Raw genomic sequence first — 14,713 nt, 5'->3', positions numbered from 1 at the left:
TGATTAAGGCACGAGTATAGCTATAGCTATTCGTATATTTATGTATCTGTATCTGTGTCTGTATCTATATTTGATGTAATTGCAGTGAGGTCAATCGGCACGAGTGCACTTGAGAAGGGCACACAACTCATTGTGGGGAGGCCTCTGTATCTGTATCTTTGAGTGGCAGATAAAGATAAATCAGCCAGCTAGTAGATCATAAAAGCAAACACTCAAACTCGGGCCAAGTTGAATCGTTAAACAGCAGCGACCTTGGGGGACGAGTATCTCGAGTATTCGAGTATTCAACTATCCGAATAACTGAGTTTTTGAGACTCGTGTCGACTCGACTCGACTCGGTTCGACTCTGCTCGATTCATTCCCACGCCTTGATGCCACATTTGCGGCCAATAAATTGTTGAGGCAAATAACACTCTGGGCGTCATATAACCAGCACAAGCGGGTTGAACTGTTCCACAGACACAGAGAGAGAGGCGAGAGAGGAGAATCTATTGTTTGTGTGTACTTTGTTTTTCTTTTTTTTTTGACATTTTGTTGCTAATTGCTGACCAGAGGCATTCGGTAGTCGGTGAGTGGCTGGGCTTTTGATCAGCTTAAGGCAGCCCAGCCGGAAATGATTGACCACCAAAGAATTTCGCAGTAATCACAGGAACACAACCCAAACACACACAACCATCAATTATGCTTGGTTCTCCAACATCTAACGAGTGTTTAAAGATTGCCTTTTTGGAAAGCTAAGCCGCTTCTTTGTTCCGGCCAGACAATGAAAACACTTTGTGGCCCAGAGACAATTTCAGTTTTGTTTTCGGGCCATGGGCTATGGAATTGCGTGCTAAGAGCTCGACATTGTCTTTCTAGACGGGTGTTTGCTGTGGGCCCAGCCCCGCCCAGGACCAACCAATGTCGCTCTTTGTCATGGCATTTCATGTGGTGTCAGCACTCGCTCAACGATGATGTCACACATGACAAGCGGTTCACGTCATCCCAGATGCACCTTTCAACTCTCTCAATCTGCCATCTTGATCTCGCATTGTATGCAAATCTTTTCTCATCTGTAAAGTTGTTAATTAATTGTCGCTTAGCTGGTTTTATTTTTCATTATTTTTACATTTTCCGAGGCCCTATCATGAGGATTACCGATGATCGAATGATTCATTTCCCAGTATAGATCCATGATCTATGGGGCTTAGGTATTTCTCTTCCCATTAGCTGTCGGCTATGGGGGAGTTATTGGCATGATTAATTACGGAAAGTGTTTAGGCCTTTTGATTTATGTATGTTGAATGTTTAATGTTGAATGTCTAATGTAGAATCTTTAATCTTTGTATTACAATAATTAATGGAATTTCATTTAAATGTTCTTTCGGGATGGTTTCACTGCTAAATTTCTGGTTGTCATTTAGTTATGGACTTGTAATTGCTGTGTCAGTATATTCACAATCTAATGAAGTCTGGAATCCACATCTTTATTTCCTCCATGGAAGATGTTTGACGAAACTCAACACAGTCAAATGAAAATTAAATGAAGCCTGCAACCGGCACAGAATCTGGTTAGGAGAGGGATCAAGTCTTACATATTGCTACGTTGTGTGGCAATTCGACTATGAGATAAACAAATTAGAGTTTAATACACCCGGAATCCAGTTGGAAATGAAATCCAGTTCATAATTGGCACACAACTGGTTCAAAACATGACTCTGCAGTTGAGGAAAGTCCCCTGCCCCGTGCCCCGTAAAGTGGCAATCCTTAGCGGAATTCGATTTTCACTAGTTTGAATTTAATTAAAATTGCAGATAAAAATAGCTAGCTAGCCATATATGACCCACAAATCTGTCCAAATGGAATGCTAAACTTTGGTATACCGAATCCAAAAAGTTCTACTGTCTCCCTGCCCAGTTGTAAGTGTTTCGGGATTGGTTGGCTGGAATCTTAATTATCCATTAGCCAGAGCATCGCTTTCATTTACACTCACCGCCACACTCGTAGCCACTCGTAGCTGATGGATTGCTAAATGTTCAATTAGCATTACGAGTGCGACCATGTTTTTTGTTGTGTTACACGGAACTAACGATGTCTCTGGCTCTCTGCTGGCTCTCTGCTGGCTCTGACCACAACACAACATTGTCTCAAATCAACTTACACAACACAACAGACTTTTACTACCCGCGGCACAATGTGGCACAAGCCATTACCCAGAGATTTGCCTGGTTGCCGGTGCAGCCCAAGACATAATGAAATAGAAATGTTGGTCCAAATGGGAGGCTGCCGTCGGCCGGGGGGAATGGAATTGCTAGCTCATAAATTACATTTAATTACCTGTGCGATAAGTAAGCACAGGCACAGGCACAGGCGCACAGGCATAGGCACACCCGAACTAACGACTGTATCGATCTCTTCTATGTTACTCTCATTGCAGAATATACTCGACAGATTCAATCCGGGTGCCAGGCAGCTGATCGCGGCGGGCAAGAGCTACCTCAAGGCGTTGCATGGTAAGTAATACTCTCTCGCATCATAATTGACCACACAGGCCTCACTTCGGATGGTGGTTGGACAAGGGGGGTGGGAGGGGGATCTATTGTCTGCAGTATACAGTTAACTAATTTGCAATGCATTCCGTGGCATTTCATGCAACAGGTGCCGCAACCGCCTCGCGTCTATTCAATGAAGCATTGGCCAAGATTGCGATGAACGCCCAGCAGAGCGGAACGGGCGATATTGGTAAGACTCCAGCACTCCAGCACTCCAGCAAACTAAAAACAACAGAGCGATAAATACATTTTGTTCTCTTCCGTTTTAGGTTCGGCTTTAATGAGCGTTGTGAACGTCAACAAGGATATACAGGAGCAGCAGATGAACATTGTAAGTGGAATTGATTGGGGAGAGAAGAGAGCCCTCAAGTAATGTCTCCTCCTCACCTCCAAAATTACAGCTGAAAGCCTTCTATGTTGATCTATTGGTGCCATTGGAGACAAATCTGGAGAAGGACACAAAGGTGGTGCAGCACGAGCAGAAGAAGTTCATGCAGCAGCACAAGGTGCGCATGGACAGCTACCAGAAGGCCGTCTCCACAATGAAGAAGCAGCGCAAGAAAAAGGCCACACCAGAGAATACCGAAAAGGAGCTGCGGGTGAGTGAGCGCAAAATGGAAGTGGGGAACATCAATCAAATGGATTCACTCTACCCCCACAGAGCCTGCAGCTGCTGGAGGACCAAAAGAAGAAGCTGGATGTGTTCTGCGATCAGAGCTACAAGAATGTAAGTTCAATGTTCATTGCTCATTTGGCTGGCTCTGGTGTGCGTATGGTTACTCCTCTTTGCCTCTTTCGTTGCCACTTCCGTTCAGGCCCTGACACAGGAGCGACGTCGCTATGGGTTCGTCTTGGAGCGCCAGTGCTCGATCGCCAAGCACTGGATGGCCTATCACACCACCGGGAAGACGGTAATTGATAATAATTTCGAAAATTGGCAAGAAATTGCCGCTTCTCGTGAGATCATTCCGCCGTCCGCATACGAGAGCGGCTACAGCAGCAGCAACAACAACAGCAACAACAACAACGCGAACATGAGACGCCTGGTGAGTAATGCCCCCATGCCACATGCCCATGCCAACGGATTGGGCGCTAACAACATTGTTAACCATTCCCCAGGAGCGCATCAAAGACGGAGACGACGACCAGGTCCACACCCAGCTAAAGAAATCGCGCAGCATCGACGCCCCCTACGGGGATATGCGCACCCTGCACGAGCGTGAGAACATCGGCGGACTGGGGTCATCGCACTACGGTCAGAACTCGCTGCCACGCGCCAAGTCCGACTTCAATCTGGCCCTTGTGGGCACTGGCCTGGGCTCAGGTGAGTGGATAATGGATAATGGATAATTCTGGATGCCTGATGCTGAAAGATCTCATCTTTCTGCCCCTCAAACGTGCAGGCAACAAACACAAGATCATTGAGGAGCAACTGGCGCCGCATAGTGACGATCAGCGTGGGGATCAGCGTCCGCTGGTCAAGGCCCTGTACGCCTACATGCCCTCCGGGGAGAACCAGCTGTCGTTCGAGGAGGGCGACCGCATCGCATTGGTGGGTGGCAAGGCCAAGGGCTGGCAGTTTGGCGAGAATCTGCGCACCCAGCACTTTGGCTGGTTCCCGGTGGCCTATACAAATGCCGTGGACAACGGCACCGAGCTGGTGCCCACCACTGGCCGGCGGTACGAGAATATGCACATGAGCTACGAACGCAACGGAGCTGGCATCGGGGGAATGGGGGCTGGCGCCGGAGCCGGAGGAGGTGCCGGTGTCGGTGTCAGTGCTGGTGCACTGCGCAGCTACCATGACCAGAAGCAGCAGCAGTACATGTCGGAGGCCCAGCTGGAGCTGATGGACAGCGATGCCACATACAGGAGGAGACGCAACCACAGTGCCGAGGAGTCCTCGCCCACACGCATGTTCGGCGACACTCTCAAGCAGCAGAAGAAATACCGCGCCAGCTCTGGGGCGAATCCGCGTCCGGGTCCGCCGCCCACACTCCCGGCGCCAGTGCCCACCGGGCAGCAGAGCCAGTCCTCGCGGATGCTGAACAGCTCGCAGAGCTTCTGCGCCACCAATGGAGTTCCGGCCGCAGTCGAGAGACGCAAGCAAAAGTTGCTGAACGGAGCCCAGGTACGCATGGAGTTGACCGTGATCCGAGATTCCAGCTAATCAACCTGCTCTTTTCGCACAGAGCTCCATGAGCCATCCATCGGGCAAGGGTGGAGTGGCAGCAAAGACCTCGCTCCACAGCAGCAACGACAGCGGCTTCGCCAATGAGCCGCCCCCACAGCCAGAGGTGGACTACTCGGATGAGGAGACAGCCACACAGCGTGTGCCCATTCGGTAAGTGCAATTGATACAGTTTGGAGAGCAAAGACAGGGCCAGGAATCCACTAGGAAGGAACTCCGAAACTCTGACCTAACTTATGGTTACCTAGTTACCTCTGTGTGGATCCTTCCGCCCTATTTGCTCTCCGAAAGGCCCCCGCAGCATGCCGGCTCTCTCCTGGGTTGTCACTAATCCGTAATCCCCGTAACAATCATACCATTTGCCACGCGTTCTATGCCATGCCATGCCTGAGTTTTAGCGCTAAATTTGATCGATTTAATTTATTTTCGTTTGCTTCTTTTTACCCTTCTTGTTTTGATTTCATGTATCGCCATGTATCCTTTCTTGTCATCCCTTTGTGTTCACCCCCCGCACCCACACGCCCACCCATCCGCACACATCCACGCCATCCAACGACGTACCAAAAGGCGCAGAGCCGATACCAACTCGCACACGCACACGGTGCCGCGGGACGTGGCCTCGTGGACCCTGAACCGCAACTTCCGCAACAGCGTGGACAGCCAGATGGACGACAAGAGCATGCACCGGCTGAGCCGGCAGAACGGGATCGGAGCTGGCAAGATGCGCTACGATCTGATTGCCTCGGATGACGAGATACTGCAGGCCTCCAGTGCGGGCCTCAAGCGTACCAAGTCGTTCTGGAAGTTCGGAGGCGGACGCAGCGGCGAGGACATACTGGCTGGGATGTCGCTGTGGCAGCACCGGGACCTGGTGGCTGCACCCAATCTCGAGGAGATGCGGGACCGCGATGACCTGGAGCGACGCTCGGACGAGGAACGCAACGTCAATGGCAATGGCAATGGAAATGGCAGCGGCAGCGGCAATGGGAATGGAACGCTGACCAAGTCGCACAACTCCAGTTCGTCGCAGGAGAAGCGGGGACGCAAGGACAGTCTCACCAGCACGGAGCCATACGGGGAGGAGGATGAGAACATCTATGGCGTGAGTCAGCCCCCTCAGCAGCACCAGCAACAGCAACAACAGCAGCACAGGAGCAGCTACACCCCCAAGTCGCGCATGAAGATTATGAAGACCATTGAGATTGACATCGAGGAGCCCACGGAGGGTGAGCGGCTGAGCACCATGCGGCGTGGCCAGTCCCAATCCCAGCTGCAGCAGCAGCAGCAGCATCAGGCACAACCGCATCGTAAGTTGGACAAGCAGGGCTCTGGGTCCTCCTCCACGCCACAGCACAAGACGCAGACCCTGAGCCGGTCCAAGCCCTCCCAGCAACAGCAGTTTCCCCTCTCCACCGACGAGGGCGAGAGCGACGAGCACGGAACGCTCAAGCTGAGCGACGTGAACAACTTCTTCGACGACTTGCAGCACGACGGAGGTACCGGCAAAGGTGGACACGGACATGGGCACGGCCATGGACTGGTCATGAAGACGGTGAAGCGACAGGACATCCTCAAGCAGTACTACACCAGCGAGGACGACGAGTCTGATGCCGAGCTCAAGTCGACCAGCTCCGATCCCTACGACTGTATCGTCATCAACGATCATCTGGTGCGTAAGGACGACAAGCTGCGCCGCCAGCACCATCAGCAGCAGCAGCAGATGGAGTTCCATACCTTCCGCTCCTCCACATCCACCACAGCGACCAACACGCTGAAGAAGTCCTCCTCAAAGGAGCAGGACAGCACCTTGACCCGCAATTCCACAGCAAACGCAAGTGCACCCACGGCCACCATCCTGCCGCGCACACGACTCCTCAAGTCCTCCGCCACCAGCCACAGCAACAACAACAACAACAGCAGCAGCAGCAACAGCCACAGCCACAACCACAATCAACACAGTGCCACGCTGGAGAGGAACTCAAAGACCCTGACAGGCAACAAGAGCTACGGCCCGTGGTACGACTTCTGGGACCAGGAGCAGCATGGCATCACGGGGCAGAAGTCGGCGAGTGCCAAGTTAAAGTGAGGCGGGCTGGTCATCGGGATCAGGATCGGGACCAGAGCCATGCAAAGAGAATGAAGTTTCGCCGTTTTCTTACCGGCTAAGAAAATGCGCAGAGAGCGTGAAAGATGGTGAGGATTACGAGAATGCCACTAGGGCCTCCGACTCCTGCGTCCTTCTGTTTAAATTTGCAGATAATTCTTAGATATATCTTAATGCCAGACCAGACGATTGTTTGCTGGCAGGGAAATTTTTGTTTTTATTTTGTACATACTTAATCATATATATTTTAATTGTAAACTGTATCTAAAGAGCCAGTCCATAGAGAGGAAACTTCATGGGCAACATGGGCACTGTAAACTTTCTTCGCTTTCTGTGCAGCAGCAAAAACCCCCAGAGGGCGGGGCTTGGCTTCATTCTCGGTCGCCTGCATCTGCATGACTCGTATTCGACTACACATCATTGAATTTGTTCTAAGCCCAAGCAAGCTCTATTGCCGCGCCTTTCCCTCCCCCTTAGATGTAATCAAAAGTAATGCGAATGTCATTTGCCTTTCTAGCAGGCGCGGTGTGTACCGCAACTTTTCAATAGATTACTGAAAGCCAGACGCAAAATCCTGCAACGCGGCTGCAACCTACATATATACCCAGCTAGCCCCATCCCCACACACCACCACACCACCACACCACACGTATTAGTGCTTGCATATCCACCCACCACCCGTAAGTAGAGGCTCGCCTGGAGGGTGCACGTGCGTGCACAGTCGTCTGTACTGGACAAGTGCCTTACTCTTTTGCAGAGCCTCCCAGTTTGCCACAGTCAAGCTGCGACACACCAAGACCAACGATCGCTCGGCACCAATGATATATCGGAGTGTGAACAAGTAGCAACGACAGCGGAAGGTGGAGTTTCTGTTGTGACCCTGCCAGCCAGTCGCCATCTGATAGCTTCAGCCACACCACACACAAAAGAAGCGAATCAACCTTCGAGCATGCTATATACAAATCGTACATATTATATTATAAAACATATGTGTCGCATCTACAATTAATATGTATTTACTTAAATTAGATAGTTCTTCTGTTCAGTTGCTGCTGGGCCTGGAGTTTTGGTAGTCATTAAGTTGTATTGTTTGTTAACATTATGTTTGTATGTACTTGTATGTTAAAGTTCGATATGTCTATTCAATTATTACGCCGAATAAACAACGTAAAGTAAACATCTAGATCTTTGGATCTGTATCACAGTGCTCGGTGCCATGGCAGGTAAATAAAAGTATCGTCGTATGTTCATCAATGACTCAATATGTGTATATAACGCTCAACGCCCGTTTCCTGCAAGTTCTAAACGGGAATAGCATTAGTTTTATGAGTGAACTTATTCTGCGAATCATGGTATTTACCTCCTGAGATTGTCCATGTTCCAGGCCCAGGAAAAGGGTTTTTGGGTTGAGGGGGTCTCGAGTCTCCTGCAGCACTTTGAATGCCTTGTAAATAAAATCGTCGGACAACACGTTGCTCACTTGGAGGACAGCCAGCTGTGGACATGCTTTAATTACGGCCAACAACTGTGACGATAGTATGTTCTCGAGCGGCAAAGGAAACGATAGCCGTACAAGGTTTCTCAACTCCGTCAAGGGATATATGTAGCTGGAATTGAAGTGATATAGGTGCAGATCCTGCAAACTGACTATTCGGGCGATTTCTTTGACTTCATCGAGTTCAAGGTGTGAGATATTGATGTTCAAATTAATCAGATTTCGTGAATGTACGGCAGCCAAAGCAGAAAGAAACGGCAGCAGTGGTCCCCTACAGGCTTCTTTCCCAAATATCGACAGCGTGTTCAGCACAGGGATCTGAGTAATGGGCAGGTACTCTCTCGGTGGACGATTCAAGTTCAAATTCACCTCTCTCACCAGTGTCAAGTGTGGCACAATATCGGCCAGAGCATTCTCGATAGAAGCACCACCGAAGGACAGTATTCCAATTTTGAACATGTCTAGTAGAAGAACTCTCTGGTCGGTGTATTTTTTATACTTCAAAAGCAATTGATCGCTGTCTGTATAGTGTTCCACTGAAGTGAGTATTGTATCTGCCACTGAAAGAAATGTAACATAAATACTCGTTGTCAAACGTTTACCTATCTATAATCTCACCTCCTCGGATCACGCCAACGCTTTCTATTTTGGGTAACTTTTCCAGTTCTTGAATAATGTATTTGAGGTAGCTGCACGACAGACCCCCAATTTTCAGCGTAGCGCGCTCCAGGTTGACCAGCCCGCTGATAGTTTCGCAAACTCTCAGAGCTGGCATATCACCCGTCCGGTCCTCTTGAAGGGACAAAAACAATGTTCTAACGTGTCCACCCGCTTGTCGCAGCAGCAGCAATTCCTGATCGGTGTCTTCAAGTTCTAGGCGCTTGTAGAGTCCCGCTCCGTAATCGTTTAAGACGTTCCTGAAGCGGCTGCATACTTGCCCAAAGTGCATATAATCCTTTGCTGGGAGGTGATTTAAAATTCTAAAGATGCAATCGTCGTTAATATCTAAAAAAGTCGTTTTCATTTTAAGAAAAAAAATTGCAAGCAACGTAAACAAAATAAGAATGAACAGACAGACCAAGTTGCCAAAGACACAAAATACCGATCTTTTGTGCAGAATGTGATGAATATTTTTTTTCTGGTATATTTTGTTGCACAGTTTTATTAAGCAATCAGTGGTGGTCAAAGCAAATGTTCGATACTTTTATGCGATCAGCGGAACTTAACGGCACCCTTTTTTTAAAACTTGTTTTGGCACAGCCAATATTTTACGCGCTTTGTACAAATAAGGCCGTATCGGCGAAGGACCTATTTTTTCACGAGGCTCCAGACTGTCGGCAAGTCTCTTCCGATCAATGTCAATGTCAAGTTTGTAGTTTCTTTGAAACGAAGACACCATTGGAGTTTCACTCTAGAGCGTGTATTCATTCGAATTTCTCCTTACATATAAGTAATATATTTATCTGGTGTATCTATAAAATCGACGAACGATGCTCCGTTTACTTAAAACAAAGTTGGGATTGCGCCTGGCTGGGCCAATGGTCCAACCGTTCATCAGGAATTATGGCAAGCCCGAGCGTTTTATGTGGTAATACGTTCTGGCAGAAGACGATGGCTAAGGGTTCTTTATAGCGTTATTTTTTTTTCAGGTGCCAAACGAAAATCAGCAAAGTACCCAAAGCTGTTTTGGCGGACGGAAAGGAAATTCCTCTAATAGGACTTGGAACTTGGATGGTAAGTGCAATTGATATCCGCAAACATTTGTTCCTCAGCTGGGGGTAAAGTAATTCCGTTGTGCATATCGTCCATGAGAATTGAATCAAAATTCATTTGAAAATTTAACTCAACACACTCGTAGTGTGAGGGAAATTAGAGACTCCAGTTGCTTTTATTATGATTAAGTTACAATTGTGTGTTTATCGGGCTATGAAGAGCCTACGAGTCACCATCTATGAATGCGTACTATTGCAAAGGCAATCCAGACCGAAGTACGTATAGTATAAACATTCAAACCCAACGTCTGCGATCACAGCTGTGCGCATGCAGTCCAGCCCTGGGCTGGAGCGTATAAATATCCAAACAGCTGTGCCGCATTATTCAGTTCAGTTTCTTAAGCGGTGGCGTTTGTATTATCTTATTTAATCCTTAACAAAGCAACGCAGAAGAGCTATCATCGAGTAACATGGCTTCCAAAGTACCAAACGTGAAATTAAACAATGGCCGCGAGATCCCGATTCTCGGTCTGGGCACTTGGGGCGTAAGTACACTGTAATAGTAACTGCGCAAATCAATCTACAGTTGCAAATGCATACATACATATGTGCGAATATATTCGTGTATGTACACAAGTATATACTATTTTGTCCCCCTCTTAATTGGGTAGTTTTCCGCTGCCCACGACATCTCATGTTTTCTCATATAAATTCCAATTTAGCTGTGATAGCAAATGAAATAACTCGACACGCGTCGTACTGCTGATAGTTTTTCCGGTTAGCCGGTTATTTTATGTATGTACATACATATGTATATAACACATACATATATTCAGACTATACATACATATATAGACTATCAGCTTGGGTGCACAGAATCTGGTAACATAGCGCTACGAATATTAAGCGATAATAAAAATCTGCCAGGCCTCCATATCGATTGAGAAATTTTCCATTGTTTTTTTCGGATTAAGATATTTAAACATGTGCACATTAACATACTATGTACATCGAATGCCTTCAAATCCATTTGATATCAGTTCTGGAGTTCAGAAACGTTGTGTTCCTTCAGCCAAGGTGACCCCTTGTCCCTTTAACGACAGTGGACAATTTGAACGAAATTCTGCCACATCACTTTACACAATACATTGGTTATTATGGGTCACATCTTCAGTCTACAAACATTGTGAGGTGGGACGCGACAGAAGTTGATAAACATTCTTATCATGTGTAGAGGCTTTCCTGATTGATAATGTTCTGCCCAACTAATTCATGATACCCTATGAAAGGGTATAGCAGGGGGAGCTGATCAGATTACTGTTTGATGAAAATTGCTGATAGATGACGGTGCATTGACAAGATTATAAATATGTATTATATCAAGGGTATTATAAGGGTATACCTATGAGTTTTTATTTTTACGAAAGCTCTTGCCATGTTGGTATACAAATGTTTGTGCCGAATAGAGATAATCGTATGTAGTTTATAGTTCAAGTCATAAATTAAATCTAGTCTGATGGCAAAAATAAATAGCATTGCGATCAGATCCGATTGCCAAAGCACCCCAGCTAGCATTCTTATACCCCCAATTAATTGAAAAGAACTGAGCTCAATATTTTGACATAATTACTTCAGATGGGGAGCATACTTTTGCTGATAAGTGACGTCAAGTGTCAGATAAGAAAGCCGCACATTGTTCGATTTCTAAATCACGCTCCATAATACGGAAAGTTTGCTCAGCAACGGATTGCGAAATTCCATCTAGAACTTTAATTTCGCCACAATGACGTATACAAAACAAAAAGAGCTACGCGATATTGTTTGTACTTTCAAAGACCTTCCTTTCTTATTGAGATGATATTGCAAATTAATGCAATTGTGGTAGAGACGCGAAAGGTGCACGACCAATTAGCAAATTACTATTACACCGATCCAAATGAGCCTTGTCAGAATTATTATGCCAACTACATGTTCCGTTCCCCGTTTTAGAGCCCCAAAGGTCAGGTGACCGAAGCTGTGAAAGTGGCCATTGACGCTGGCTATCGGCACATTGACTGTGCCCATGTCTACCAGAATGAGGATGAGGTCGGTGCTGGCATCGAAGCTAAGGTCAAGGAGGGAACTGTTAAGCGGTAAGTACACAATCGAGTTCCTAGTTGAACATGATTTAGATCACGATAAGTTTGTGGCTTGCAGCGAGGACCTGTTCATTACCAGCAAGCTGTGGAACACTTTCCACCGTCCGGACTTGGTCAGAGGCGCCTGTGAGAACACATTGGAAGCGCTGAAATTGAAATATATCGATTTATACTTGATCCATTGGCCAATGGGCTACAAGGAGGGATGCGACCTCTTCCCAGCCGACAAGGAAGGCAAGACCTTGTTTTCGCCAGTCGATTATGTGGATACCTGGAAGGCCATGGAGAAACTGGTGGAGGACGGTCTCGTCAAATCGATCGGCGTCTCCAATTTCAACAAGAAGCAGATCCAGCGCGTCCTGGATGTGGCTAAAATCCCACCGGCAACAAATCAGATTGAGTGCCACCCGTATCTGACACAAAAGAAGCTGATCGATTTCTGCAAGTCGCGCGATATTTCGGTTACCGCATACAGTCCACTGGGATCGCCCAACCGTCCCTGGGCCAAGGCTGGTGATCCGGTGATTCTGGAGGAAGCCAAGGTACTTACACTACCGATTGCATGTGATTTCTTCTCACTAAACCATTAATTCATTTCTATTGTAGATTAAGGAGATTGCTGAAAAGAAGAAGAAGACACCTGGACAGATTCTCATCCGCTATCAGGTCCAGCGCGCGAACATCGTTATTCCCAAGTCAGTGACCAAGGAACGCATTGAGTCGAACTTCCAAGTCTTTGATTTCGTTTTGACCCCTGAAGAAATCGAAATTATCGAAAGCTTCGATTGTAATGGTCGCCTTGTGCCTTTGCTTAAGTGAGTAATTAATGAATTTCGTATTTTTACATGTGTAAGGATATATTTTACGAAATGTTTCAGTCGAGCCCATGTCCGTCTGTCAAAGAAATTTAGATATCTCTATAAAATGTCATTTCAAACTTATATTTGGCATATATAGTAAATGAGAAATGGGAAATTTGTCCGTCTGTCTATCTGTAAAACTATTTTGGTCGAGCGGTTGCATATTTTAACCTCAAATAGGAACCATTCCTCGATAAACCTGATTTTCATTTGCATTATAAGTATTCGTACACAAATTTATTTCCTTATTTTTATTCCAATTATTGTTTATATTTATTTAGAGAGGCTGGTAGTCATAAATACTACCCATTTCACGACGAGTTTTAAACGAAATGAAACCGAAAACAACAGAAAATACAAAAATATATATATTTTGAAATGAAACCAAATGCTATAGCAAAACTATCAACGATCGACACTCAAGGCAAATCTTTGTAAACAGATATCTGGTGTATTCGTATGTTTATTTCAATTCTTACAGTGCCTTCTCCTTCGCCCCTTAATTAATTTCTGCTTACCAAAACATTTATTTTCCCTGCTTGACATTTAAACTGCTTTATTTGATGTTCTTTTGATTTATTTGAACTAATTTGAGCGCCTGAAAATAGTTGTTGTTGCCTCGTAATTATATTCCTTAAGCTATTACTTCGTTTGTGCTAACTAAAATATTCTTTATTGTATTTGTCACATCAACTTTTAATTAAATTTTCTATAATATTTTACAGCGTTTACGGACATCCCCACCATCCCTTTGAGAACGATGAATATTAGGTGGCAAGAGGCGACCCAGTTCAGCACGTTTAAAATTTAATTTGTTACACAAACACCTAACATTAAACCGTATGAATAAATAAACACAAAAAGAAGTATTTTGCTGCTGTATTGTAACTCAATTTTTGGAGAACTTTAATATTTTCCTTTGCCAAAGAGAGTCAATTGTTGGGCAATCAGCTCCCATAACTCTGACGTATGGCCGTGCCACGAGCGAGCGATTTACGTCGAGTCAAAGATCTAACAATTGTTTAATCCAAGCTAAGAGCAAATATTTTGCACAGTTGTTTCATTTATTTTAAGATGATATTGACTTTTACCCATAGTATAGTTCAGACAGTTTATTCAGTTTTTGTTAAATAATTTTTTTTGGCAACAATAGAAGTACCAAATGTGGTTCAACAATTGAAATTTTTGCAAGCCCCACAAAAGCATCTACGCAAATAGTCGAGATATAATGGGATCGCTGGTCTGTTCCCCGGGGCTAAGGTATAAAAGACGTTGAGCTTTTAATTCGGCTAACAGATCGAGTTGATCTGACTGTTTGTTTCCTAGACGACAATGCGCTTTATATTCGTCGCGGTTCTGGCCGCTTTGCTGTCCCTCGCGGCGTCCCAATCATCATCACCCACTACCGCAGTGGGTGCACCAAAAATAAAGGCCCAGCCATGTTGTGAAAGTGTTCGACAAACTCTCATAGAAATACGAAAGGATATCCGGCTGTGGCTACTCGATAGGCTGTTCGGAAAGTTGATTCTTCTTCACGACGGAGAACTTTTGGGAAACCCTAACTATGTGAATTGTGCAAACGGAAAAAACCAAATTACCGTCCAAGACAAAAGCTCCCAAATTATCAATCAATTAGATACAAGTCCAACTCAATCAAGTGAAAAGACCACAACAACATCCAC

General features: G+C 46.0%; 3 protein-coding genes across 11 annotated transcripts in view; 2 read left to right on the top strand and 1 right to left on the bottom strand.

The window, feature by feature from the left end:
* The window catches only part of LOC111071334 (brain-specific angiogenesis inhibitor 1-associated protein 2), a 31,519-nt gene extending 23,502 nt beyond the window's left edge, over positions 1 to 8,017 (top strand). For 2 of the 4 annotated variants that reach the window (XM_022362614.2, XM_022362615.2), the window contains 10 exons: positions 2,417 to 2,492; positions 2,638 to 2,721; positions 2,801 to 2,862; positions 2,933 to 3,130; positions 3,193 to 3,258; positions 3,347 to 3,577; positions 3,651 to 3,855; positions 3,935 to 4,662; positions 4,724 to 4,875; positions 5,290 to 7,437. In XM_022362614.2, the coding sequence (XP_022218306.2) occupies positions 2,417 to 2,492; positions 2,638 to 2,721; positions 2,801 to 2,862; positions 2,933 to 3,130; positions 3,193 to 3,258; positions 3,347 to 3,577; positions 3,651 to 3,855; positions 3,935 to 4,662; positions 4,724 to 4,875; positions 5,290 to 6,808 (3,321 nt within the window). In that variant the 3' untranslated portion in view covers positions 6,809 to 7,437. Of the gene's footprint in view, positions 1 to 2,416; positions 2,493 to 2,637; positions 2,722 to 2,800; positions 2,863 to 2,932; positions 3,131 to 3,192; positions 3,259 to 3,346; positions 3,578 to 3,650; positions 3,856 to 3,934; positions 4,663 to 4,723; positions 4,876 to 5,289; positions 7,464 to 7,583 lie in introns of those variants that run through there. The other 2 variants (XM_022362616.2, XM_022362617.2) reach the window with 2 other exon arrangements.
* Positions 7,774 to 9,621, bottom strand: LOC111071335. 3 transcript variants are annotated; one of them, XM_022362621.2, is made up of 4 exons: positions 9,400 to 9,621; positions 8,940 to 9,326; positions 8,187 to 8,881; positions 7,775 to 8,127 (listed from the first exon to the last, which is right to left on the bottom strand). In XM_022362621.2, the coding sequence occupies exons 2-4, from the start codon at positions 9,268 to 9,270 to the stop codon at positions 8,077 to 8,079; spliced, it is 1,077 nt and encodes a 358-aa protein (XP_022218313.2). In that variant the 5' UTR covers positions 9,271 to 9,326; positions 9,400 to 9,621; the 3' UTR covers positions 7,775 to 8,076. The 3 variants fall into 3 exon arrangements, with proteins under 3 accessions (XP_022218311.2, XP_022218313.2, XP_022218310.2); XM_022362619.2 differs by lacking the exon at positions 9,400 to 9,621 and having other exon boundaries at positions 7,774 to 8,127; positions 8,187 to 8,875; positions 8,940 to 9,370; XM_022362618.2 differs by lacking the exon at positions 9,400 to 9,621 and having other exon boundaries at positions 8,940 to 9,370.
* Positions 9,622 to 9,821: 200 nt separating this feature from the next.
* Positions 9,822 to 13,900, top strand: LOC111071336 (aldo-keto reductase family 1 member B1). 4 transcript variants are annotated; one of them, XR_002607470.2, is made up of 7 exons: positions 9,822 to 9,909; positions 9,971 to 10,055; positions 12,023 to 12,165; positions 12,230 to 12,713; positions 12,778 to 12,986; positions 13,313 to 13,488; positions 13,757 to 13,900. XR_002607470.2 is itself a non-coding variant. In XM_022362622.1 (6 exons), the coding sequence occupies exons 1-6, from the start codon at positions 9,860 to 9,862 to the stop codon at positions 13,800 to 13,802; spliced, it is 1,017 nt and encodes a 338-aa protein (XP_022218314.1). In that variant the 5' UTR covers positions 9,827 to 9,859; the 3' UTR covers positions 13,803 to 13,900. The 4 variants fall into 4 exon arrangements, 2 of the variants coding, with proteins under 2 accessions (XP_022218314.1, XP_022218315.1); XM_022362622.1 differs by lacking the exon at positions 13,313 to 13,488 and having other exon boundaries at positions 9,827 to 9,909; XR_002607471.2 differs by lacking the exons at positions 9,822 to 9,909; positions 9,971 to 10,055 and adding an exon at positions 10,415 to 10,578.
* Positions 13,901 to 14,713: the final 813 nt, after the last annotated feature.

The sequence above is a fragment of the Drosophila obscura genome, unplaced genomic scaffold (genome assembly GCF_018151105.1).
Source record: "Drosophila obscura isolate BZ-5 IFL unplaced genomic scaffold, ASM1815110v1 contig_1, whole genome shotgun sequence".
In the NCBI taxonomy this organism is placed as follows: Eukaryota; Metazoa; Arthropoda; class Insecta; order Diptera; family Drosophilidae; genus Drosophila; species Drosophila obscura.
Note: the sequence above shows the minus strand (reverse complement) of the source record. Positions and strands in the feature narration are given on the sequence as shown.

What these genes read in the sequence shown, in the direction of transcription:
- LOC111071335 (XM_022362618.2), bottom strand. Translation starts at nt 9,345, where the DNA reads ATGAAAACGACTTTTTTAGATATTAACGACGATTGCATCTTTAGAATT. An exon ending in CGTTGGCGTGATCCGAGGAG is followed by an intron (nt 8,882 to 8,939) that starts GTGAGATTATAG and finishes CATTTCTTTCAG; the next exon opens with TGGCAGATACAATACTCACT. An exon ending in AACATGGACAATCTCAGGAG is followed by an intron (nt 8,128 to 8,186) that starts GTAAATACCATG and finishes ATTCCCGTTTAG; the next exon opens with AACTTGCAGGAAACGGGCGT.
- LOC111071336 (XM_022362622.1), top strand. Translation starts at nt 9,860, where the DNA reads ATGGTCCAACCGTTCATCAGGAATTATGGCAAGCCCGAGCGTTTTATG. An exon ending in AAGGAGGGAACTGTTAAGCG is followed by an intron (nt 12,166 to 12,229) that starts GTAAGTACACAA and finishes TGTGGCTTGCAG; the next exon opens with CGAGGACCTGTTCATTACCA. An exon ending in TGATTCTGGAGGAAGCCAAG is followed by an intron (nt 12,714 to 12,777) that starts GTACTTACACTA and finishes TTTCTATTGTAG; the next exon opens with ATTAAGGAGATTGCTGAAAA.